At 53.6% G+C, this 26930-nt stretch overlaps 1 protein-coding gene across 1 annotated transcript; it reads right to left on the minus strand.

The window, feature by feature from the left end:
• Positions 1-834: 834 nt before the first annotated feature.
• Positions 835-26477, minus strand: RTN4R (reticulon 4 receptor). The gene is made up of 2 exons (XM_079151195.1): positions 26096-26477; positions 835-2532 (listed from the first exon to the last, which is right to left on the minus strand). Exons 1-2 carry the CDS (start codon positions 26115-26117, stop codon positions 1133-1135), a joined length of 1422 nt encoding a protein of 473 aa, XP_079007321.1. The 5' UTR covers positions 26118-26477; the 3' UTR covers positions 835-1132.
• Positions 26478-26930: the final 453 nt, after the last annotated feature.

Raw genomic sequence — 26930 nt, forward strand, 5'->3', positions numbered from 1 at the left:
GAATCGGCACCTTGGGTGGCAGCACTGAGGAGCTGAAGGGAGAGCTGGGGGCTTTGGTTGCTGAGCACATTCCCCCACCCTCTCCTCCTCCCCTGGGCTTCTGGAGCCCCAGCCGCCCCCACGGCCATCTGGCACCACCAGCAACATTTCCCTCCACAGTTCCCTCCCCCAAATCACTGAATTTTTCTCCTCCTCCTCTCCAGCCCCTGCCCTGTGGGGGAGGGGGCCTTCCCTGTAAGCATCCTGCACAATTTCTTGGCCATGTGGCCCCTTTCCCTTTTGTCTCTGAATCCTCCCTGGCCTAGGCCTTGGGAAAGTGTGCACACGTGTATCTTCGTCTATGCTGTGGGTGCTCTTTTCAAGCACTGGCATGCATGTGTGTGCACATGTGGTTCCTGCCGGGTCATGTGTGTGTGTTGTGCATGCAGATCCTCAAGGGACTGCTTCTGGGCTATGGGTGTGGTATAATGGGAACAGGCTGTGATCTTGGGCAGTGGTAGGAAGGCATACACAGCTCCTTCCTGGCCCTGAGCCTGATTTTACCCTCTCAACTGTCCTTCAAGGTCATCACTGAAAAGGGGTGTCCCCACAAAAGCAGCCTCACCTAGATCCATGGGCCTGGCATGTGCTCTGGCAGTCCAGCTCTCATGGTAGGTGTTTGGGCTCAGAAGCAAGCTGAGAGGGTGGCAGGGATACCATGTCATACCTGGTATATTCAGCGGGGTGACTCCATTTCCTCTCAGGGGGCTTCTGTGATGGTATCCAAGGAAGGTGCTGCATGCACCTGGTCCCACCCCTGCCTCTCACCACTCACAGCACCTCAGCCTGAGAGGCCACAGTTTAAGAAAAGAGCTCTTTATTCCACGTCGTCCGATATTTTTACACAAGTAAAATAAAATGCATATCTCTATATACCGCGATCCGGGTGGGAGACTGCGTTCTGGAACAAACGCTGCCCCAAACCCTGTAAACATGATGGGGTGGAGATGGGGGTGGGCTGGTGGGGAGGCGTCCGTTAGGGAGGACTGGCCTGCCCAACGGGACCTGTCCCTGGCGCTGGCTGGCGGCATGGTGGGAGACCCCCTATGTACACACACCTGGCTGCTGAGAGGCTCTGGTGTCTGGTAGCTGGTCAGCAGGGTGCAAGCATTGTCCACAGCACCAGCACAAGGCCAAAGGGCACAAGGCTGCAGGCCAGGACCGGCAGGGCACCTGAACCCTCTGCGTCGCTTGCCCCACTGCCCCCACTGCCTGCCTGTCCTAGACGGCACTGACTGCGGGTGCGGTTCTTGCGGGAACAGCCTGGCCTCCGACGAGGACCAGTGGTGGGGACCCCCGGTGACTCAGACCCTTCTGGCCGCAGTGCAGTCAGTGGGGGCTCTGCAGAGCTGGGAAGGGTCCCAAAGGGAGAGTCATTGATGTGACGTGGTCCTGAGCCATTGCCTGGTGGGCTGTCACCAGGTGGCACACGCCCCTTGAGTGCATTGCCAGCGGAGGCTGGCCTCCCAGACTCTAGCACTGAGGCCTTGTCTGCAGCGTCTGGCTGGCAGCATTTGGGCAGCCCCAGTGGCTCCTCATCAGTGGCCCCACTGGTCCAGATGGGATGGAAGGGCCTGGCTGCCACGGCACAGCCCTCTAGGTCATTGGCAGCCAGACGCTTGAGGTCACGGCCAGCCAGGCGCATGGGCAGGCTGCAGGGCACCTCAGATGAGGAACCTCGGAACTTCTGCAGCCAGGCCCAGAGTGGGCGTGCCCGGCAGTCGCATACCCAGGGATTGTCGTTGAGCCGCAAATACTGTAGGGCACGTAGAGGTGCCAGGGCCTCTGCAGGCAGCATTGAGAGGTTGTTGGCAAACAGGTAGAGTGTCATGAGGCGGCCAAGGTCACGGAAGGCGTGAGGGTGCACGCGGGCCACACGATTCTGGTGCAGGAGGAGACGGTCGAGACTGTGCAGGCCACGGAAGGCGCGCTCAGGCACGCTGGGGATGCGGTTACCGTGCAGGAAAAGGTGTGTGAGGTTGCCCAGGTCACGGAAGGCATCATCTGGCAGTGCCTGCAGCCCATTGTCTTGAAGGTAGAGGTACTGCAAGGCGGCCAGGCCACGAAACAGACCAGGGCCCAGTTCCTGTAGACCACAGCGGTCCAGGTGCAGTGTGTGCAGGCGGCCCAGGCCTTGGAATGTGGCAGGGTCCACAGCATGAAGCTGTGCATTATCGCTGAGATCCAGTTGCTCCAGGAGGGTCAGGCCAGCAAAGGCGGTGGCATCAATCCGGGCCAGTGCATTGGAGTGTAGCCACAGGATAGTGAGATTGCGGCAGGCGTGGAAACCAGCAGCCGGCACATGGGAGATGCGGTTGCCATGCAGGAAGATGCGCTGGCTGGAGGCTGGAATGCCAGTGGGTACAGCCTGCAGGCCTTGCTGGGGGCAGCTTGTTGTCACTTTGGGCTCATTGTAGCACACACAGGCACCTGGGCAAGGTGCTGCCACCTGCCAGGCCTGTAGCCACAGCACCCATGCCAGCAGCCGGCTTCCTGTGGGTAGAAGAAAGGGTGGTTAGGGGTACGAGATCCCTAAGAGACTGGAAGGTCATGTTGGAGCCAGTGTGGTCCTTGAGACTAGGCCTTAGAAGGGGCCAGGGCCAGGTCTGAGATGTGGCCTGGAAGTTGGAAGTTTTGGAATCCTTGCTTTTCATACCTTATAGATGATGCGAGGCTATAATTTGCTCCTGGAGCCACACGCTCTGGGAAACCATGTCTACAGACTCCCCATTGCACCCTTTTGGATGCTCACAACCACCCATCAAAGTCAGCTTACTAGGGTCACCTAATCAACACCTATTTGAAGGATGGTTGCCTACATATGCATATACCTTCTTGGGACTCTAGTGAACAGAGTCCCCTGGGCCTGGTCTCCATCCTCATACTCCCAGTATTATTCCTGGCCTGCCTCACCCAGTCCCCTAACAGCTTGCAGGTCATGCTGAGAGAGGGGGAGATTAGCTCTTGGCAAACCTGTAGGACCAGTGAGGCTGAGCTTGTGGACTACTAGGGAATGGGGTTTAAGCAGAGGAGCTGCAAGCTAAGATTTATCCCTAGTCTGTTAGCTGCTAAGCTTTGGGTAGCTTCTGCAGCAACCCTCCTCCCAGACTGCAGAAGGGGCACACTGAGGTTCAGACCCCTATGCCCTTCTCAGGCCCTTGAAGCTCTTGATCAACCCTAGCAGCTGGGAGTCTGGGGAGCATCCGTCATGTCACAATGGGGAGCTGTGATTTAATGAAAAATTGCAAACTGTAGCTCCTAGGGGTTCCAGGTGGTATAGGGTGGGTCCCCCCAACTAGCACTTCTGCTATCACAGAAACAGGGTCCTGGGTGTAGAGAGGGCACAGGGTGGAGAAGTACAGTCCCCACCCCAGAGTACCCTGCCCCCAGCAGGCTGTTCCCTCCTCCACACATCCTCCCTTTTAAGCACTTCCTGACTTGGCTTGGAACACCTCCTGCAGCCTCCTCCCCTGGCCTCATTCTCTGCTTGATCCCCTCCCAGGGGAGGAGTTCACTTCTTCCCAGCCAGTCACTGCATGGTCCCAGCTGCCCTCAACCCTCCAACCCAGGTGCACACTCAACTGGGACAGTCTCCCAGCAGCAATCTCCCCTGCTCATGGTGTTGCACCCCCTTTTCTATTGCAGGGCCAGTCACTCCTGGGCCTTTAACAAGGCCCTATACCAGCAGTAGACTTTCCCTGGGGCTGGGGCGACCCAGCCTCAACAGCAGGGCCCTAGCATTCCAATATTAGATTCCCTGCTCCCCTTGAATGCTGAAGGTTCTTTCAGCCTGCCTCGCCTTCAGGAGGGAAGTCTATTAAAATGTGAATCCCCTTGGGAGGGTTATGGCTTATCAGCTAACACTTGAGTTATCAGCTAACACCTTCGTTGACAGCTAACACCTGCGTTGACAGCTAACACCTTCCTTGGCAGCTAGCTAAGAGCAGGATTCTGCAGACAGGAGGCCGGCTAAGTGCTGGGGTTGGAGCTGAGGGGGAGGAGGGACAGAGCCACGGTCCAGCTTCTACCAATCACGCCATGCTGGACCCCCTGACACAAGGGGTCCTCTTTTGCCTAGAACAACACAAATTGCTAACTTTAAATTCAGAGTCCCATCAAACTAGGTAAGTATAACAGTTACTAGACATGTCCCTAGGTCCTGTGAGCCTGTCCCCACAGCTCCTAGGGGGTTTCTTCTTCTGAACTCTGCTTTGCTGGGTTTGGGGCCATTTGTTGGTTGCCAGAGGGATGGGAGCCCAGGATGGAGGTTCAGAGAGTCAGAAGCCCAGAAGTCCCCAAGCCCTGGTAATCTTCCCAAGGTTGGCTATGCAGGGGAGGCATTTTGACCTGATGTTCTATTTAAACTGCTGACATCCCTGCTTCCTTCTTATGCATCCTCCCTGGAAAAGTGGGGCTTGGCCATGCAAGCTCCCCACAGTGTCTCACCTGCTGTCACAGGCAGGCACTGTGCTACATAAACAATTCTTCATAGCCCAGCAACTCAGGAAAACAGGGGCTGGTTGGGGTGGGGGCTCTCAGTGTTCACTGGGCAGGCTCACTGCCATGGCTGGGCCACATCACCAGTCAAGCAATGCCACAGACTGTGCACATCACCAACTGTGCCATGCTGTTGACTAGGCTTCCCTGAGACCGGGTCATGCCACCTATCTCCTTGTGTCATACTGCCAACTTCTCTGTGCCACCTACCATATGTGGTGACCATGTCCCTTACATCATGACTGAGCTAGGTACCACTGCACCATGTCCTGTGGTCCCCAAGACCTGAGGTGTGGTCTGCAAGCTCACTGGTATAGATGCCCATGTTGACTCCAGAACTGAACCACACAGTGGAGGCAGGCAACTGGGGGAGTGGCCATGTGGCACTCAGCCCTGCCAGCAGCAGGTATCGAGCACAAAGACAAGGCTCCATTCCTGCCGAGACAACTGCTTTTTGGAAACCAACTTCTGAGAGTCAGCCCTCCGCACCGGCCCTGCTGTCAGCACAGCGGCCGGGGTGGGCTCTCTTCTGCTGCAGCCACGGTAATTGGCTCCAGCCTGGCCCCCCTTGGGGCCTGCCCGCTGGTCTCCATAGCAACCCCTCCGCTGAGCAAGCATGAGGGGGCATCTTTATATGAGATAATCAAACCCAACTTTGCAGTGTTGTTTCATATTCACAGTGGGTGCCTGGGGAATACAGAAGACCCAGCCAGGCAGTGGGGAGGGTGTCCCCTGACCCTACACTAGAGTTGCCCCATCTGACCTCTTCCTGCCCTACACCTTGGAAGGCAACCCCTCCCTATCCCCCTGGCCTCTGTAGTCTTCTGAACTACAGGGCCCCTGACCTCCAGAGTCAGTCCCCTCCTTGCCCACCTCTCCTATTTCTCTCCCCAACCTAACCACTGATTCTCCCAGGAGATTCTGCCCTCTTCCTGGAGCCTAGCCTGGCCACCCCTGCCACTCTCACCATCTCATTCAGGTCCCAATTCTCAGTGATCATCCAGTGTGAGTGTGACTCCAGGCACACCTGGGGAGAAAACAGCCCTGCAGGACCCCGGTTCTCACACATACAAACCATGTGGATTGCCCCTGAGATCCCTGCAGCCACCCCAAGGCCAGACCAGCCCTGTGGCCTCCTGAGGCTGTGCACAAACTAGTGCCTCTCTTGTCATTCCCAAGTCAATTCTTGTCAGATTTGTCAGGTGGGGGTCTCCTCCAGGTCCTCCTCCTGGATGTCCCCTGTGGTGGTGAGGCTGGGTCATGGTTAGGGGCTTCTACCATAGCCTAGGTCTGGCTCAGAAGCCATGCTGGTAAGAGGACCATGATTGGGAGAGGGCTAGTCATCCTGCCCAGAAGGCTCTGAAATTTCCCAGGAAGGACAGTGACTGGATACTAGTCCAGGGTCCCCCCAGTGCAGCCAGATGGAACAGGATATAACTACTGAGCTACATACTATTCATCCTGCACCATCAGGTCTTATGAGCGAAAATCCCAGGTTCACATTCACTGCAGGAGGGAGGGCGGAGGGAGGGAGGAGGGAGAGAGAAGGGAGGAGGAGAGAAGAGAGTGCAGAAGGGGAAGAAAGATGGAAGGGGGGGAAGGAGAGGGAGGAGGGGAAAGAGAAGAGGGAAGGAGATGGGAGGAGCCAGGAAGAGGAAGGCAGGGCAGAGGGGAGGGGGCAAGGGGGATAGAAGGATGTGCTGAGGGAAGGAGGGAGAAGTGGGGGAGGTTTCTGGGGACTTACCCAGCAACCGCAGGAGCATAGGAGCCAGCGGAACTGGCAGGCTGCTGCTGAGGTCAGCAGCTCACCTTAGCAGCCCACAGAGCTGAGGTGGGATTGCCATCTTTGGTGTCTTCCCCAGGGCCCCTCTATTCCAGGAACCCCCTACTCTGTGCCTCCCCCTAGCCTGGGCTGAGGTCCCATGGGAATACCTCTGTCCCCGCCCCCCCCCCCCACAAGGCCAAGAGACAGTTCAGGGCTGACAGCCTTACAAGCCCAGAGCATTGACCACCTGCTCAGTGCCCTACTGTCTTCATACCTGCCACAAGAGAAACACTATAGAATCACTGGGAGATCTGATCAGCTGGTATAAAAAGGCTTGAGTTGGCACTACATAAGAATCAGTTTTCTTATCAATATTACCAGCCTGTTTTCAGATTAGGAAACTGAGGCAGTGAATGGTTAAGCCCTACCCTGTTCCTATTGCAAGACTATTCAGTAGGAAGGGAAGGGAAGGGCAGGAGACACAGTGTTGCCTGAAGGTGACCTTAAAGAGAGTCCAGCCCACACACAAAACTTGGCCACTGTGTGGCCTGGGCAGGAACAGTGGCTACAAGGATGTTGGAGGCCAGGATGCAAGCCCGTTGGACAGGTACTGGGAGCACATGATTCTCTCTTGTGCCATCAGTGACTTCAAGGGGACATTTCCAGGGAGGTCCTGAGCCACTGCCCTCTATCCTAGAGGCTGGGGTTAGAAGGCTGCAGAGGGATTGGGATATTGGTCAGCTCAGGATTCGCAGATCCAACAGATACCAACAATGTCCCTGTGAAGTGGTCACGTCACAGACCACAGTTACAAGGCAGAACAGCTCAGCACACTGAGACCAGAAATAGCTCCGGACGGGGGTGGAGGGGCCAGTGTCATCCCCATACTGGAAAGGGTCAGGGCACCCCTTACTGTGCCTACTCCCCACTCCTGCCAGCCCCCTATCACTGACTCACCACCCCCTACTGGCCATCTGTCCCCCTCATCCTCACTTTCTTCTCACATACGTTACCCACCCTCCACCCGTCCTCAAGCCTACAGACATGTGAAGGGGTAGCTCCAATTCCCATGGCACTTGCTGTGCCCTTCCCAGACCCTAAGTGCTGGGAATAGGAGGGCAGCAGCAGTTCTAGAGAGGGTTGAATCACCTTGTGTTTCCTAGGGGTGTGGCTCCCAGCCCCTACTGCCCTGTCCAGGGCTCCTGGAGGCCTCGTTCATTATTGATCTTGGCTGCAGGGATGGGACCTACAGTCAGGTCAATAACAGGCAAAGTCAGCAACCATGGCAGGAGAGCACCTGACACAGGTTGAGGGGCTTCAGGTCCAGCCATGTGCAGTGGGAGGACTGGTTTGGGCAGACACCTGCCTGCAATCCTACTATGACTAGGAAAGAGCTGTTGAGACCAATCTTACTATGCTGGGTATTCCCTCTGCCCCTCTGGCCATAGGCCTTGCTCCTAATCAGCCTGTCTGCTTTGTGATCCTGGGTTTACCTGAGATAATAGGGTACCTTTAGACCCAGGTCTGGGGCTGGGCCTTTAAGGGCCAAATTTATTGACCCATTTTATATATGAAGAAAATGAGGTTTGCTGGTTAGGGGGAAGCCACTTCCCACTGGACTAGTAGGATTCCTATCCCAACTCCATGGCAACAGGGGCACTAAAAGACTATCATCCCCGCCACCCAAGTTCCACTCCTCCCCCTACCAAAGAAAGTTTTCAGCCAAAACAGCACCCTTAGTGTCTACCTTGAGCCCTTTTCAAGTTAAGGACTTAGAGGTTGTCAGAGGAGGGCCCTGGCTTGAGGGCTCCTTCCTGAAGGGGCAACACTGCAACAAGGGCCATTCACTCACTCACTCCTCCTTGTTTCCCTCAACAGTGTGTCAGGAGGTCCATGCCTCAGGCTCTGTGCTAAGTGCTGCAGATGGAAGAACACCTATGATAGCAGGTGCCATACATGGGGGTTAGGGGCCAGAGAGGCCTGAGTCAACCTCAGAAAGTATTAGGATTTTGGGGAGAACCCCAGGAGCCCACTGTCAGCTTGAGGGCCCAGGAAGACCCTCTGGTGTGTAGGATTCTCGGGAATTAACTCTTAGTTAAAGTTGGGCTGTCCATCTAAGGGCTCTAGAACCTCACCTGGTCCTCACACACTCCCATCTGATGCCCACCTTTCTAGCCCCATCCTGTGAGTTTTGCACTGGGGGCCCACAACGCCAAGTACGTGGAGGCTCTTTCTGAAGTCCTGTACTGCCCTAGGGCACAGATAGTTCAGGCAGCCCCAATTCCATAAACTTGGTCAATGTCTCCTCCTTGAAAGGTGGCTGGTGGTTACTCCTGTGCCTCCTTCATCAGGTGACAAAAAATTACCTAATTACCTGGAGGATTCTGTCTCCAAGATAGCTCACTATGGTCCTGTGGCTAATTCAGTCCAGCAACCAGCCCGGGATCTAGTCCTGAGAAGTCCTCAGGAGAACTAATAAGGAACCAACCTGCAGCCCATATGCCCCTGCCCTTGGAAGTAGGGTCTTAAAAATGGAGGACTCTTATGCCATGGCCTGGGCACTGCTGTGTACTTGCCCCCACACCCATCTGCCCACGCTACCCCTTCCCAGGATACCCAGCTTGGCAAGGTCCACAGTGCTGGGTCTTGCCATCCCTTGTGCCCCACACCCACTCCCAGGTCTAGCATCCCGACCTGAGCCCCGACCCTGGATCTTCTGTTGACCCCCAAGCTGACCACTGCCTGTGAGGCTTAGAGTGTCAGCCTCTGACAGGGCTGCCTGAAGTACCCAGATGTATACTAGGTGTACTGAAATAGGAGCACAGACTCAAAGGCACAAAATCAGACAGTAAGAGTGCATGGGGGTGGGCAAACAATGGGAGGGAATGCTGAGGGTGCACACAATAGGAATGCATTGTTAGCATAATTAGTATGCAAAATAGGAGAACTTACTGGGAACACACAACAGGAGATACTTAGGCCTTGGGCTGCTGGGATTGTTGTGTTGGGGTCATGCAGATCTGGGGAGCTGGTAGAGGGTCTACTCTCGCTGTAGTGGGAAGAAGTGGGTGGGCACTTCCCCACATGTTCTCGAACCCTCAGCACTTGTTAAACATGACCAACCAGGCAGGTGAATGGCCTGTGCCCAGGCAGAATTCATTCTGCTATGAAAAGTTACATGTAGGTCTTGAGGCCACCCTCTGGGATCAGCCCATCCTGCCTCTTAGCCTCTTGTTAGGAGAACAGCCAGACAGGCTGCCACCGAAGCCATCTAAGTATAGCGCTGGTCTGGCACATCCTCCTGACCAGGGGTTGCTCCTGTTTCCCAGAGGCCTTTGAAGCTGGGGGAGGTAGCAGCACGTGGTACAATGACAGCTCACAAAGAAGCCCTGTGAAGGCTGGTGAGTATACCTGGCCAGGACAGGTAGGATTCCCATTGGAGTTAACACCCAGTGAGGCCTGAGTGAACCCAGTCCAGGATGCCAGAGAGAAGCCCTCATCAAAGACAAGGGGCCTTCTTATCCTCCTTTTTTGCATGCTCTTGGGGGCCCAAGAATTGGCTGCTGCTTTTGTAAATAATGTGTTTTTGGCATATGGCCACACCTATGTGTTCATGCATTGTCTGAGACAACTCATTGGCAGAGTTGAGTTGCTAAGACACACTACCATGTGGCCCACAACACTAGGGTGATCTAGTGTAAAGGGTATACCCTTTACAGAAAGTTTGCTGATCTGGTTTGTGACTGACCCCCCACCACATGTGGGTGTTGCCACCCTCACTGTCTCAATGACCCAGCAGAAGCCACTCAACCTCTCATCTAATGAAAAGGAAAGCAAGAGCCGGAGAAGATCACCATTTTGCTGAGGCCATGTGACTGGGTATACAAAGCCCAGAGGCATCTTACTTAGTGCAGGGTCGACACCAGGAGACCTGGGTAAGGTTCGCATCTCACCGAGTTGTGGGTGAAGGATGTGAGGAGAGAAGTACTAGATTCTAAAATACTGCACAGGTCCATAGAAAAACAATTATTTTGCTGAAGAGGCTGTCAGGAGACTTGTAACCAAACATGCGTAAAAGGACAACTTAAAAATACAAAGATCTGGGTGAGGTGGTGCATATCTGTCATCCCAGCGACTCGGGAGGCTGAGGCAGAAGGATTGCCAGTTCAAGCCCAGCAACCTAGCAAGGCCTTCAGCAACTTAGTGAGACCTTGTCTCAAAATTAAAATCAATCAATAAATAAAAAGGGCTCTGGATGGATTTAGTGGCTAAGCACCTCTGGGATCAACCCCTGGTACTAAAACAAAACAAACAAACAAACAAACAAAAAAAGAGAATATAAGGAACAGACAGCCATCCCTAGGCACTGGGGGGAGGTGCAAAGTGACAGAATCCTCACATGGGAGGAAAGGATGATGGCACTTCAGGGGAGACAAATCTAGGGGAGGTGGTTTCTGAGAAGTCAATAGTTTAGCTGGGGGGGCGGGCTCTGGGGCCATGGCTTTTCCATGCCAATCCAACCACCCCCAGGATCTGCCGGGGTTAGGTAGCCTCTTTCTATACCATGCTCCAGGGATTCTGGTCAGTCATATCAAGGAGGCTTGCTGACCTACTGATACCAAGCTGAGTCCTTGGGCTGGGCATGTCCTGGAAGGAGCATGTATGTGCAGGTCAGTGCCTCTTTACAAACAGGCAATTTTGGACCACCTTTGGTGGCCTTAGGCCCAGTCACTTATGGAGTCTCATGTGTAGCATCATGAAGGGAAAGTGGGCTGTTGAGTTATCTTCTATTCTTGTCATTGATATCATCACCACCACTACACCATCATTATCTTTATCATCATCATCAGATGTCACTGTGTTAGTCATCTTTCTATCACTATGATAAGATATGTGAGATAATAAACTTCCAAGGAGGAAAGGTTTATTTTGGCTTATGGTTTTAGAGGTTATCAGTCCATGGTCTCTTAGTCCTATTGCCTTTGGGCCTGTGGTGAGGCAGCACATCATGGTGGGAAGACACAGCAGAGGAAGCTCCTTAGCTCATTGTAGCCATGAAGCAAAAAAAGGGAAAAAGAAGAGGGGCCAGGGTCGCAGTGTGCTCTTCAAGCCCATGCCTGCAGTAACCTAACTTCCTTCTGCTACAAAGATTCCATCGTCTAAAGATTCCACACTTTCCAATCCTGCCACAGGTAAGAGACCAAGCCTTCAACACATGGGCCTCTGGGGGACATTTAAGATCCAAACTATAGCAATCACCATCACCATCACTATTATCACCATCATTACCACCATCACCACCATCACACCAATTTTATGCGAAGCCTTTGAAGGGAGAGCAGCCTGGGGCAGACTTGTAACCCACATGGAACACAGTCAGTCTCACACAAGGGCAGAGAGCCCCAAAGGCAAGTCAGTGGTAGTCCAATGCTATGTAGACACCAGACATCTCTGGGCAGGTGCCTTGGCCAAAGGACATCCCATTCCAGCAACAGAGCCTTGGGGGTCATACAGAGGCTTTTGGGATAAGCATCTGTTTCCTAAGGAGGCACTGTCAGTACACTGTCACACCCTAGTCTCACACAGGGCTCAGTAGCAGGGCAGGACAAGTGAAAGGCAGAAGGAAGATGGGATCTCTGGTTTCTTTGGGACGGTCCAATGTGAAAATATTTCTTATTCCTGGAAGTTTCATGACATCTCCACAGTGCATTCTCCCACAGCACAGTAAAGAGGTGACTATCATCACCATTCCTCAAACAAGGGTCTTGAGGCATGACAAGATCACCAGCAGGGCATCAGAGGAGATAGGACACATAATTGAGGCTCTAGGGTACTGCTCCATTATGATCAGAGCCGACTATAACCCCAGAGACCACACAGCAGGGAGAGGTAGCCACTATGGGCTCCCTGACCTCCTAAAGCAGCTCATCTTTAATCCAGACTTCCTTCCGTGGCTGGCTGAGGGTGGGCCCTGGGGTGGTTCTTCAGCCCTGGACTCAGACACAGCCTTTGCATTCCCTCTCAAACTAGTTGGAGAAGCTGTCAGTCCCATCTGTCTGTAATCACACCAACAATATGAGGATGATGATGGGCTAGTACCCACCTCCCCAGGACCTCAGACATGCCCTCGCCCAAGTATAGCCTCTGTGAATAGTGTCCTGCCTACCTAGAGGCCAATCTGGGCCCTGGCACTTAAGACCAGTACAGGAAGCATTATGGTGTGACCTTGGCCTTGCTATATGTAGGCAGGAGCCCAGCTGTGTCTAGATTGGAGGAAATAATGATGGCCAGGCTGCACTGCAAACACACCTATAGTCACTCCCCAATCACCTCCACAAATTCAGTCTCAGCAGAGAAAGGAGGCTGGCAGATAGGTCTACAGCCCAGTATAGCCTGCCTCACCTTGAAAAACCCCCACCCTTATTCAGCATTAAGTTGCTGCTGCTTTTCATATAACACTGGTGGTCCCCCTCCTCTTCCCACCCACCATGTTAGACACTGTGATATGTTAGAGACATGTGTTTATCCCCTTTCTGAGATGATGGTGATATATAGCACATCCTTAGAAAGGCAGGGAGCAGGATGATGGGCTCTATCCTATGCAAACATTCAGAGAAGAGGTCTCCATCACTAGCACCTGAATGGCTCCTGCCTGATGCCTGAAACTTACCAGAGGATAAGCTCCATCTCTCCCCAAATTAGAAGAAAAATCTAATTAGTATCCTCCTACTGATAGAAGGGGATTTAAAACAAGAACAGGGTGCTATGACCAAGGAGCCATCAGAGAACAAGAAAGAATGTCTGGAAATTAAAAATAGAATTGCTAAAATTAAAAAAAAAATCAATAGAAGGGTTGGAAAACAAGGTCAAGGAAATCTCTCAGAAAGAAAAATAAAAAAAGGAAAAAATGAATGAGATTCAGAAGACAAATATAGGTCAAACATCTGTCTTAGGGTAGTTCCATAAAGAGGAAACTGAGAAGATAGAGAACTTAAAAAAAAATCAAAGAAATAATACCAGAAAATTTCCCAGAGCTGAGGACCTAGTCCTTCACTATGCATTCATGTCATAATACAATTTCAGACTGCAGGGGGTCAAGACAGGCCTGACGCTCCAGGAGGAAAAGTCGATCACAAAACATGCAAGGTGGCATTAGACTTCTCCACAGCAAACTGGATGCCAGAGGACAACAAAATTGTAACAGCTTCAAAACTCTGAGGGGACACTATTTTTTAAATGACATTCTGGAGCCAGCCAATCTAGCTATAACAAATTTGCAGACATGGGAGGACTTAAAGAATGATTGTTCACTATGCCTTCCTTAGACAGTTTAGTTAGAGTTGTGCTTCAGCTTAAACAAGAGTGTAAATGCAAAGAAGAAACTGCATCCTGTGAAAGTTAGATGCAACCTTAATGGTGGTTAAGGGAATCCATGGGATAGCAGAACAAGGGCCTGAGATCTTTCCAGGGAGAAAATAAGAGACCCACTACAAACTCTGACATGGGAATGAATAAGCCCATGAGATGAGACAAGAGGGAAAACAAAGCAAAACACTCAAAAACCAAAGTCAGGAAAAACAAAAGACCATTCAAGAGAGGGGCTAGACTAGGAGCCTCAGAAATGGAAAGGTAACCATTAACAAAGTCAGGAGATAGGTATAACAGTGGCTGCCTCCAGGGAGGACTATAGGCAGTAGTTGAACAAACTAATTTTCCAGATCAAGAGCTGGGTGGAGATTTTAACCTTGTGCAAGATATTGTTGACCAAACTGTCATAGTTTAAAAACAAAAGTATGCATATTTGGCACTGAAATTTTAGAGATAATAAAATGAAGAAAGGAAAGTGGAGACAAATGTCAGTTAGAAACAGTTGTCTCTGAAGTGTAGGAGAAGAAAGCAACTGTACAATCTCGGTATCTGGCATCTGGTGCAGGGTCTGGGCCCTGCACACTGTTCTGTGACCCCTGATTTGGCCAAGGGTGGCTGAAGATACATCAAGTCTCTGAGGGCACTCTGGGCTTTTTGTTAACAGAGGCTTCTGCAATCCAGGCACTTGCAGGGGCAGCTTCTGGCCTAAAATTCTATCTGTGCTCAAACTTTCTTTCACTACTCCTCCTTGTTTTGCCTTGATGTCTCTCCATGTCCACCTGGCCCAGCCCCTAACATCCTGACAAATTCTTACCCCTGGACCCTTCCTCATCTTTGTCTGCTCCTGTCCTCTGTTACAAGATCTGTGCACAAATCTGCACCCACACCCCAGGCTTGTGGGTCACCCAGCAGGGGTCACCTTCCACTGGATTAGGGTCTGCAGCCCCTGGGCCTTGGCTCTGACCTTGGCTGGGTGTGAATAGGCATCTTCCACCTCTATGAGAGACCCCAATGCACTCCTGCAACAGAGCCTGCTGTGCGCTCAGGCAGGGACAATGTGAATAAGTAATTGCTCTTTTATTAACGAGTGATAAATTATTCCTATATGATTGTGTGTGATAACTCTTGCTTATTTGAAATCAATTTGGGATGGAAATTGTTGGCGGCTTCTCACCTGCACGGGTGGGAGGCCCAGGCGCTGCTGCCTCCTGGAAAAGGAGGTCAGTGTATTTTGGCTACATCCCTACATCCTGAGGCTGACACGCTTGCTGGGTGCTCCTGCAGGAAGGAGGGAAAGAGGGTGAGATGCCCTGGGGCTGTGGAGTAGGTGGAGGCAGGGAGCTTCCAGCTTCATTTCCTTAGCACCTTGGTCCAGGACTCAGAAGGGGTCAGCTCAGGCTTCCAGAACTGCCTCTCACCCACCTTATTCACTTGCAGTTCTTAAATGAGGCCTATCCCACTCTACTGGCCCAGGACACTCATGCTCCTAGGGCTGAGGAAGGACCAGATTCAGAGAGGAGACTTGAAGACTAAGGTCTCATGGGGGACCACCACAGGCACCAGGAGTCATTGGCTACCCCCAGATCTCATTGTATTCATCCTCCCAAGTGACTCCTGAGGATCTATGCTGCCTTATCTTTCACCCCAGAGGACACACCTACCTCCCAGTTGGCACCCCTGGATCTCCAGCTTAGGCTACTCACAGCTCTCAAGTTATCAAACCTGAAAGAGCTTTTGTCTTTTTCCTAGTAATTGTCCTAATGATTTCAGAACACGACTACCCTATCTCTTTCCCTTTCTCCTCTAGCCAAATACAAAAGGGTCCCTGGAAAGCCTAGGCCTGGGTCAGATATACTTGGCCTCCCTGCACCCAGTGCCCCTGGCAGGTCTCCCACTTCCAAAGATTCTTAAAGCCTGCTAGGAGCAGTGCCCAGCACCCCAGCCCAGATCTCAGTACCTAGTTCTGTAAGTGCACTTTTAAAACCCTACATCCCACCCACCAGCAGTGATACCTCCATCCCAGGCCAGGCCCTCAGGAAGTCAAGCCCTGTCCACTTGCTTCTATGAACATTCCTGACATCCACCATTTACTTCCTGTGCCTATTCTACCTCATACCCTGGCTGGTCAACCTAGCAGACCTCTGTTAGGCTTGTTTAGGTTAGGCTGTTAGGCTGTATGGCTTGTTTCTGTTGACTGTCCCTGGTCTGTGGGCTCCATGGGTATATACCATGGTTGATTGGTATGCAGTAGAATGCCACAAAGGTGCTTTTGGTTTGTTCTGATTGGTCTTGTACTGATTCTAGAACAGGTGAAAGGGTGGGTGATCCATGAGTCTCTGTGGTAGGGCCCTGAAGCCTCTCAGCACTCATTCCTCACATGGAAAACAGAGATCATAAGATCCACCTCACAGCGTGCTAGAAGGCCACATACACGTAGGGCAAATGCAAGGAGGAAATGCCTGGCTCATCAGTCTAGGACTTGGCACCTTGCACCTGGGCCTCTCTGGGAGGGACCGTTGTCCCCACTCTATAGCAGAGAAAGCTAAGCCTAGTTTCTGAGATCAAGTTAGATCTAGTTAGATCAGATTGCTGGCTTCTGATCTGCCCTGAAATTTGGCACACTAACAGCATTGTTAGGCTCTGGCTTTCTCATGCATGCTTTTGCTCAGGCAAATCTCCCTCCAGTGCCTGCCGTAGTCTCAGGCATACTCCCTCAGGGTTGCTTTTCTCCTGAACCTCACTTCTGCCACCCCTAAAGAGGCTGGACTCTTTCCAACTCCCTTCTCATCTATACCACAGTCTTGCTCCAAGGATCTGAAGACCCTGGTCAGGGTCATTATCCATTCCCAACTGTGGAGTGCTTTGGTGGGGAAAGAGCATCAACCTGGCTGAGTGAGGTCTCCACCACACACTAGACTTGGTAGCCCCACACAAGGTGGGGGCAATGAACATGTTGTCTGGTACCTAGCAAGAAATGAGCCACTGAGGTTGGGAGTTTGTAAGTCTATAGTTCTCATTGAAGAGCGACATCCTGCCACCCACCAAGGGCCCTTATTATAGATGAGACCCAGAGGCAGCATGATGAAGATTGTCATGTGACCTGGGTGCTTGGGATCCCAACTTCCAGAGTTCCCTAGACATCCTGGGACAGCGATGACACTCCCAGGTGGGAGGGATCAGGATGGCTAACTGGAAGTGAGTTCAGCCAGAAAGAGGAACCAAGGTGTTCCTGTCACGTACCAAGACTGAGGCTCAAATGTACTCTGTCCCAAGGGCAGGGAGGTAGAGATGCTGGGACCCTGGGATCCCTGACTTTGACAGAGGCCCTGTGGGCAGGGAGGGAATGGGCAGGCCACAGTGTCGGGAGGGCTCCATTGCCTTGGGGCTGGGTTGCAGCTCTGGCAGCAGCTGAAGAATGGAGTCCATTAGGGCCACCATCTGTCTCAGCCGTGACGGGTCCTCCCGGTGACATCCGGGAGGTATGTAGATGGAATATCTTTATGGGGAGAGTTTTTCTTTTGCCAATTTTCGAACAGGAAGCCAGACACTTGTCACACCTGTCCCTGTGTCAGCCTCTGCCTGACATAAATTGGGGCCAAGGCAAGGAGATGAAAGACAGCCTGGACACGGCCCAGTGTGCAGGGGCCACGTGTCAGACCGTGGAGCACAAAGAGTCGCTGGCACGCCTCCCGCTGGGACAGTGGTGGGAGGGTAAGTTCTTTATCTATTCCCTTTTTCCCACCCCTCCCCAACTAAGGCCAGGCTAACCCACCCCCAACATCCTCATCCAGTGCCCCACTCACTCCCTCAGAGCAGGGGGCTGTCCAGCATTCTCCAGCCTTCCGCTCTGGGAACTCTAGCAGCCAAGGACCCCTCCCCTTTGGCCAGTGCTTCAGCATCTCTATGAGACTTGCTGGGGGCCCTATGGTTTTCTCCACAACCCCTGTTGGCACCTGCTCTAACACTTCTCTCTCCCATGGATTTTTTCAGCATCTTCTTAGAACCTGGGGAAGTCTTGAGAGCAGACTATGTTACAAGATTCTCATGGTCCCTGCCTCCCTGCTGCAACTGATGCCAGGAAGAATTCACTGAGAGAATGGAGGCAGAGGTCAGAGACTCCTAGAGACTCTCTCATGGTAGACCCTGCCCAGGTACTGTTCTCTCTCCACTAAGTGAGCATCTTGGTGCCTGCTAACCCTGTAGAGGGTTGTGGGGAAGAGTCCTCCCTACGGGATGCTTCCAATTCACCTGCCAATTCACCTGCCAAGATCACAGCCCTTATGGCCTCTGCAGGTGGGACAGGAGACTCTCCCAGCCAAGGGGATACCAACAGTCCTGTTGCCTCCTCAGATGTCCCTGGGGTCTCATTTGTAGTCCTCAAGGAATTCAGAGGCCAGGCCGAGGCACACATAGCCCTTGAAGGCCCCAGTGAGTACTAGAAGGTAGGGACTGGGCAGGGTGTGACCAGACAGCTATGTGCTCTCTGAGGACAAAGGGGACTGGATGTATCCAGGGAGACCTAAGAGGCCTCCACCAGGGTAGATAGGAGAAGTTGACAGTTGAGAACATATGGGAGGGCATTTGATAGGGCTTGATGAAAGGGGAGGTGCACTAGGGTCAACTCCTAGGTTCCTAGCTGGGTTCAGCATGCAAACAGGTAGGGCCATGAAAGCTAGGTATGGCACCTCCTGGGTGACCTTAGGATGGCCCACAATCTTCCCTTCTTAATTATCCTGTTGGCTGGCCAATACTGTGGAAGTAGTATACCCCAATCCCTGAAAACTGATTTTTCTATGGAATTATGCTTCCAGATACATTTTGGGAGTGCAAAGAGCTTCTGGGGTGGAGGCCATATCCAGAGGACAGGTGGGCCAGCCTCCCACTGCCCAACCCCTTCCAAGGACCAGGCAGGAATACATCAGCCTCTCCCACGGCACCATAACCAAACCAGCTCAGAGTGAACGGTGGGACAAAAACCTCCAAACTTTGAATGTACCTCTGAGTCAGCACAAAGTTCCTATGGCCATCTTCCTGTCCAGGAACTCAAGCTAAGCCTCAGTCTCCTCACTTATAAGTGGAATATCCCTTTCCTCTGGAATCCCCAGCTGCTAGACCTGCCTGGAACCTGTGCAGCCCCACCCTCATCCCACCATGGCTTAGGTCTCATTTGGGCTCTGCACAGCCTGAACCACTGCTTTACTCCTCATAGAATGGTCAGTATGGACCTTGATGGAAAAGGACCTGTGTGAGAGAGGCCAGGCAGGGGTTCCTTCTCCGTGTCTCCCACAGCTCAGCAGAGGTTTCTGCTCCAGGGATCTCTGTGGGATGCACATGCCTGTCCCCTTTGGCTGCTTGGGTTCTACCCTGAATTTCTCTGGGGTAGGATAGGTAGGAAGGAGGCTCTGGGAGATTTAGGCCTCATCTCCTACTAAGGGGCCCAAAGCGCCATCACCAGTCTCAATTTCCTCAGTGAGTTTCCAAGCTCAGGGCATGAAGTGTAGGAGGGTTCTAGGGTGCATGGGAAGGAGTCCCAGGAGCTGGCCAAGTGTCCAAAAGAAACTCTCAGTAGGGTCCAGGCACTGTAGGCAGCACTCCCTCAGCAGTGAATCCACCTTCACACCACCCATGTATGGTCAGGGAGGCTGGAGGTAGAGTAAGCGCCTGCAAGTTTGCACTGAAGTTGAACTCTTGCAGCTGTCATGGCCAACTAGACCATGCCAGAGAGCCAGTTCTAAGGGCACCCAGCTCTGGTATCTCCAAGAGCTGACTCAGGGGCAGATGGGTACCCAGGCATGGCTCCCACTGGTGAGAATGCTGCTTCTCACTGAGGGCCCAGTTGCCTCTTGGGCTCTCCCTCTGCAGGGTGCTGCAGGTGTGTCTACCCCACTGTTCATGGCTCTCTGCACCCTCGTGCCAGGGTTGGACTATTTGGGAGACATGGAGATGGGGTGATAGGAAATAGTACCTGGGGTACAGAGTTTCCCCCAGCAAGGGTGAAAGAAAAGGTTCCTATATGAGACCCTCTGTGGTCCAGGCCCTGAGAAGTAAGGAGAAAATACTTCACCTAGAGGCAGTCTTGGGAGGTTTTAGGCAGGAGGAGCCTGACTGAAAACAAGGTTTGGGAAAGCACCTTGGAGCCTAGATGGAAAATAAGATGGTAGGCAAGGGTGTTTGTGGTCATGAGCTGGGGTTGGGTGCAGGGGATGATCTAAGGCAGGCCTGCCATGAGGAATAAAAGGGAATGAACAGGGAGAAGGTCTTGACTTTATACAATGGACCTGTCTTTGGGGACAGGTAAAGTGGGGAGAACAGGATTGTGGCATTGGATGTCATGTACAGAGGAAATTATATCACCACATAGAGTGAATCTGGGGGACCTGGGATGCCCAGGGGAATGCAGCAGTGTGCAGGGGTGATGTGGAGCTGCCAGGAGATAGTAGCCTAGGGAGCTTGAGACCCCCTGCTCAGACCTGCATAGGTCCGACATATGGCAGGGAGGTGGTCATCATTCACTGACCAACCTTCCTGACCTGAGAACCAGTGCAGAGCCCAGTGACAAGACAGGCTGAGCTAGATGTGGCATGGGTTAGGGAAGTGGGGCCAACTAACCATGGGAGCCATGGTTTCCCAGCCAGCTTAAGCCCTTTTCTACCTTCCATGTCCACTCACTATTTTTACTGAGCACCTACAGTGTGCAGGGTCTACTCCAGGCCCTGGGGATGCTATGGGATGCCACAAGCCAACTGTCATCCTGGCCCTGCACCCAGCCCCACACCCAACAAACCCAGGACTTGGAGTGTTTTTCTACCCATGAGGGCACTGAGCCAGGAACACCACCTCTGGTCAACAGCCGTGGATTATAGATGAGGCCTCCAGTGACCAGGGAAGGGCAGTGCTACCCAAGGTCACACAGCCAGCCAGTACTGCACAAGCTGATCCTATGGCTGCCCAGACTTGGGGGAGGGGAGAACTTCTGGCAGGTCCCTGAGCCGGCCCCATCTGGGCCCTGGCAGGAGGGCGAATAAAAGCAACATCTTAACAAGGTCACAATGGCTGGGACAAATTAAGGACACAGTGCTGGGGACCCAGGCAAGCAAGAAGCAATCTGAGTGGGCTCCCAGGAGGTGGTGAGGGGCCTGATCTTCCACCCTGGCTTGAGTCTCTGGGTACTCTTGACTGCTCAACCCCACCCTCTTTCTTGATGGGCCCCTCACCCAGATTCAGCCTTGGCCTGACATTTCCCGTGACATTTGCTGCAAAGAAATAAGAGTCATAAATCCAAAGGTTAAATTTGCACATTGCCTTGCACTGCTGGGAAAAGTCATGGTCCCTCCACCCACAAGGAGTCCCATGGGTGTAGGTTTGTGTGGGATTGCCCACCTATGTCAGGGCCCGTGCTTGCTGAGGGTCCAAAGGTTTCCCCTTCCACTTCTCTAAGGCACCCCAGTCACCATCTCCCAAAATGGGTTCCTGGGCACACCAGGCCCTGAAGTTTGGCACACAGGGTGTCTATCAGAGACAGCACTACCTATCCCACTCTAAAACCAAGGCCCTGAGAAGTCCTGCAGTAAAGGAACTTTCAGCATCATTTAACCCAGTTGATCCCAAATTTGACCATAAAACCCTTGTTTGACACCTACCAACAGTTCCATGGAACTTCAATTCCATGGACCATGGTTCATAAGGACCAGTTAAGAATGCTGAGATGTTGACTGGAGGGCCAAAGAGCACCCCTGGGCATGAGGCAGGCTATCTGAGGGAGACTAAGTCAATTCCTTACACCTCTACATCCATGATCACCAGGTCCATGTATCAGAGTGCTGAATGGGGCTCACTGCCTGCCAGGCTCAACTGGGCTGACCTGGGAATCCTGGTTTCTGCCCACACAGCACCTCCCCAAGGCTGCTTAGGAAGGTCTATCAATAGTCTCTGCCTCCTGGCTCTACTTCCTGGGTCTGCCTACCCTGGGGAGGGTCATCAGGGGCCATAGGTGGCCTCCATCAGAACAAAACAGTCAGAACAAGGAATCAGAACGCCATCAGAACAAGGCAGGTCAATGCTACCATCACTTAAGTCTCTGTCCTCTCACAGCAGAGCGAGGTCATAGGCCCCACCCAGAGACAGGGAAGACTATTAGGACTTAGCAGGTGAGGCTAGAAGCTTTGTGAAGAGGGTAGGAGAGAGGATGAAGCACTCCTTGCACAGATGGCCATCCTTAGAGCTGAGAACCTGCTGGTGCGTGTGTGTATGAGAGGGAAGCTGCATCTCTAGAGCCTGGCTACATGTGGCTGTGGTCAGTACAAGAGGCCAAGGCAGGTTTGAATAAATAGATTATGGTGCATTTTCTGGAAAGGATTCCACACATACCAGTAAAGCATGATGCTCAAGAATAGTTTCCAATGTGTAAAAATGTTTAAAATACAGTGACAAAAGAAGAAACTGCGGCACAAAACACCCGGTGCGGTGGGACCCAGCCAGGCCCACGCGCTCCGGAGATGGTGTAGAGATACAGGGGTGTGGGACTGTGTGCCCACCCCTGGCTGGGCTTCCAGTGGTGGCTCTGTGACTGCCTGTCCTTTAAAGCATTTAACCCTAGGTAAGGATCACTTCCCTTCATTTGTCTGGTTTAGAGTAGAGTCTGCACGCCAGGAATGAATGGATGAATGAATAGATGGTGGTAAGCAAATGCAACATCTAGGATTTGGTCAAAAAGAGGATGCTAATGACCTTGGCCAGTGTGAGTGCAGCTGGCCACAAGGGCAGAGACACTAAGGGGTGCAGAGGTTGGGCCCTGAGAGAGTACTCATGGGTTTGGAGAGGAAGACGGGGTACACAGATCTTAGGGTTCATGCCCTTGGTGGCTGCAGAAAGTTGGGCAGTCCTGTCTGAGGATCAGAGGTCAGGGCTCACCAGGCTGGTTCCTAGAAGCATGAACTTCACTGACCAGTCACAGCCAAGTATCTATGGCCCTCAGTAACTGTACAATAGGGTTGGGGTAGGTATCACTTGCTCATACACTCCCTCCACTACATGCACATACACACGTTCTCCCCCCATCCCATCTCTCTTTCTCCCCCACCCCATCTCTCATTCAATTCCTTCCTTCTCCTGACCCTTTTCCCAGATGCACAGACTGAGACCCCTGAGGAGAAATTCTGGGCTGCAGGCCCAGGACTGCAGGAGGGCTCACTCTGCCTCTCTGCTGTCTTGGCTTTGTTAGCTGGACCTCTCTTGGTGTACTGGCTGCCACAGGCATCCATGCCACAAAGCCAGAATTTTAAGCCTTTACAAGGGGGTGGGGGAGGTGCTAGGGATTGGGCAGCACAGGAGGGTGAGCCCAGGGCCTGAACAGTTTTGGGAGGCTTAGTTACACAAGCCCTGACCCTCACAGTTTATCATGTGCGTCAAACAAGGGCAACAAACTGCCCCTCTTCTAGTCAAGAACCAGCCCCCAGCCTCCCAGGACAGCTGGACCTCCCCACTTCAAGGTCCCCAACCCAGCCTTGTGATGGGGGTTCCTCTACAGACGCTCCACAAGTCTTCTGGCTTGTTGATAACTGCTGGGATAGACTCCCCTCCCTCCACCCTCTCCCCTGTCTCTCACTCTCTGGCCTCAGAAGAGGGCCAGTCCTGATTGAAGGATCCCCAGAATAACAAAACAGGTTCAGGGGTTCTACAGGGTCCTTGTTGGTGAGGGGCAGAGTGGGGATGCTGCCCTAGCTGGGAAAACATGTCCTGCAGTGTCTTTGCTCCCTCTCTGCTCTCCACCTTCTCTGTTACCCCACTCACTAGTGGTCTCCAGAATTGTCTGCCTCTATGGGCTTTTATAGCTCCATCTGTGGATGTCTCTCTCTCTTTCTATTTTTTTGTGGTATCAGGAATTGAGCCCAGGAGTATTCTGCCTCTGAGCTACATCCCATTCCTTAATTTTCTTTTTTGAGACAGGGTCTTGCTAAGTGGCTCAGATTGACCTCAACTTGTGATTCTCCTCCCTCAATCCCAGCACAATCACACCCCCAAGGTTCCATCTGTGAATGGGGAGGAGGGAGGAGCCAGGTTGGTAGTGCAAGGGTTTCAGGCAAACCTCTGTTGACTAGGGAGAGGTGTTTGGGGAATTCTGAATGTAGAACTAGGGTCAAAACCTCACAGGACATTAGCCTTGATTAGCCAAACCACTGATTATTAACCATTTCACAGGTAAGGAAGACTGAGGCAGAGAGAGGTAACTATTACACCTAAGGTCATATTGTTAATGGATGACCGAGCCTGGACCAAAATCTAGGCCATTATTCTGCCATGCCATACCCAGGGATCAGGCCCTGTGAGCTCCCCTTTAACAGGCAGCGTCTGGGTGCTGACCACCACCTAGTTTATCCCCTGGCCTGGGAGCTCGATTCTTCCTCATCTTGGCTGAAGCTGTACCCACTTTATAGACAGTAAGTCTGAGGCTTAGTGAAGGGGAGTGGCCAGTCATACTGCCCACACCTCTACTGGCATGTTTTACCCTCACAAGACCTCCAAAGATGACCTATGTGTTCCCATTTTACAGATAAAGATACTGGTTGAGGCTGGGAGACAGGCAGTGTGGCCCTGCCTTTCTGAGCCCCACCTCAGGATACTCCTACCATAGTGAGTGGGTCACTGGCACCCTTGGCTGTCACCTGCACCAGCCTGGTGGCCATCCCCTCAGCATTCCATACAATACCTGGGGCAGGTGAGACCACCTGAAACCTCTCACATGAAGGCTGCCACTAAGGTGAAACTGAGATGCTGAAGGCAGGGCCTCTCAGAGGTCATACTGGGTCATCTGCTCTACCTGGCTGTAGCCGCAGCCAAGCACACCCAGGGTCTGACCTGTTTGTCATGATGTTGACCTCGAGGTTTGAAATGGGTGCCCAGGTGGATTCAAACCCATCATCAGCCACCATTGTGCCTCAGCATTGGTGGGTGGGGAAATGACTGGGAGACACTACCTCATAGCCTGGGATTGGGGCACTGAACAAGCCTCTATTTCACATTTCCAGGGCTTCTGCTCCAGATTTGGGTAGAACTCGGCCACAGTTCTCCTGGGCACCCACACAAGGAGCACCCACACCCTGAGGCAAATCAACACATGCCGATGCGCTCACAGGCACACATGGTCATGCGCGCAGACACACACGTGCAGACGCATACCATGTTACACGCACACACACACACACACACACACACACACACATATACACCCAAGGGACTATGAAGGGGAGGCTCCAGGATGTGCAGATGAAGATGGAGCCAAGGATTTCTTACTCTTCTGTCTGTGTGTCCCTGCTGCCCAGAGCCTTCCCCATCAATACATTAACATATAGGTGTGAAAGTGGTTCCTACTTAGGGGCCCCAGCATGTGCCAAGCATGGAGATCATAGCAGTCATGCTGCATGCATGCATGTGTGGCTGTGGGCGTGCAGGCGGGGGTGAGGACATGGATATGCATCTTGAATCCGTGTGTGCACCCACAGTGTTTGTACATGTGCACACTGGGGCAGCATTGGCATGCATGTGCATGTGAGGTGTGCAAGTGTGCAGCCCACGTAGACACAGGCACGTGCAAGGAAACGTGTGTGCAGCTTGCGGCACAGTGGACATTAACAGGGCAGCTGGGGTGGACACCTGGGACAGGCTGTGTGCCTAACTCAGCTCCTTCAGGCAGGGCATGCCCAACCCACATGAAGCCCACCCTCCTTTGCTCCCACTACGGGGGACCTCGCACACATTGGGGGGAGGGGTCCTACAGGACTGTCAAGGAAGAGGTGCTGTAAGCTCCAATGCCCCTCATACCCCTCAATCGAGTCCTGTAAGGGACCTCAGGTTGCAGATGGTGGGGGGCGTTGCTGCCTCCTCTCACCGCCTGCTTTATGGGGGCAACGCTGGGGCTGCCCTGTCCCCCCACGCCCTCTACTGCCGCCAGCGTCCCTTCTTCATCCCCTTTTGGCCTGACCCCGAGAAACCTGAGGTTCTGAAGTGATTCTGCGAGGCCTGGAAGATACCCCCACCTCCACTCAGTACCCACGTTTTTGCAAATCCTGCTTATTAACCCCTTCGCGGTCCTGGTGCTCCGAGACCGGACCCCGCCCTTCAGCCTGCAGCCCCCACCCCAGACCTGGCCCAGTTTCAGGGGCATCGATCCACCGCCCCCAGCCCCGCCGTCGCCGTTAACTTTCCCGGAAAGCGGCAACTTTTCCTGCTGCCTCCGGCTCCGCCCTCCCAGGGCCGGTGTGTTCACAGCCCCAGCCCGGCGCGGCACTGCGGTGGCCCTCTGAGCTTTCTGGCGACCCTTCCCCCTGCTTCTGCAAACCTGGACGGGCTCTGAGCCTCCGGGGAGGGGCAAGCCGTCCCCCTTCCGCACCCGCAGCTCCAGCCCCACTCGGGCGCTGGGCGGACACTCACCTCCGGCGGATGCCCTCTTCATCTTAGGGGTCGGGCGGGGCGCGTCGGGGACCGAAAGTCGCTTCGGGGCGGGCGCCCGTCTCCCCGCGGCCGGGTCCGCATCCAGGCACCGCCGCTCCGGCCCGGCCCCGGCCCGGCCGCGGGACGAGGCTCGGCGCGCTCCGCTCCGCCCGGCTTGGGCTGGGCTCGAGGGCCGCGGGCGCGCAGGGCGAGGGCGGCGGCGCGGACTGGCGGGGCGCTCGCGGCGCGGGCCGGGAGCGGATGAATGTTTTATCGGATCATGTGGTTTGACGCGCGAGGAATCCGCCCGGTCCCTCCGCTGGCCGGGGCGGGGCGGGGCGGGGCGGGGCGGGGCCTCGCGGCGGGCGGGGCGCTCACCTGGGCGCGGGCCCTAGCCGGGTGGAGGGTGGACGGTGGACCGCTAACCCCGTGGGGGGCGTGGATGGCGCGGTGGACAGGGGCACGAAGGCCCGGCCGCAGGAGGCACTCAGCCCGCCCAGAGCACTAGCACCGCGCGGTCCCAGACAAAGGCGGCTCATTCCTGAAAAGGCGGCGGCCCCTGCAGGCGGCCTCGGGAATGGCGTCCTGGAACCGGCTGTGGGCGAGGGCTTCAGGGCGTGGCGGTCTAGGCTGGCCCGGGCCCCAAGCAAGCAAGACCTTTGTTCTGAGGCCTGGGGATGGGAGAGATGCATCAGACCTCTGCGCGGTCCATTCCCTGACTCACTCCATCAAAGCTTGGACTCCTGCTCCCAGAAACTCTTTGCTGGAGGATTGCCCCACGATCCAGTATGAAATGGAGGCACAAAGATTAAGGGAGTTCCGGAGCACCCAACCT

Source organism: Sciurus vulgaris (genome assembly GCF_902686455.1).
Source record: "Sciurus vulgaris genome assembly, chromosome: 8".
Lineage (NCBI taxonomy): Eukaryota > Metazoa > Chordata > Mammalia > Rodentia > Sciuridae > Sciurus > Sciurus vulgaris.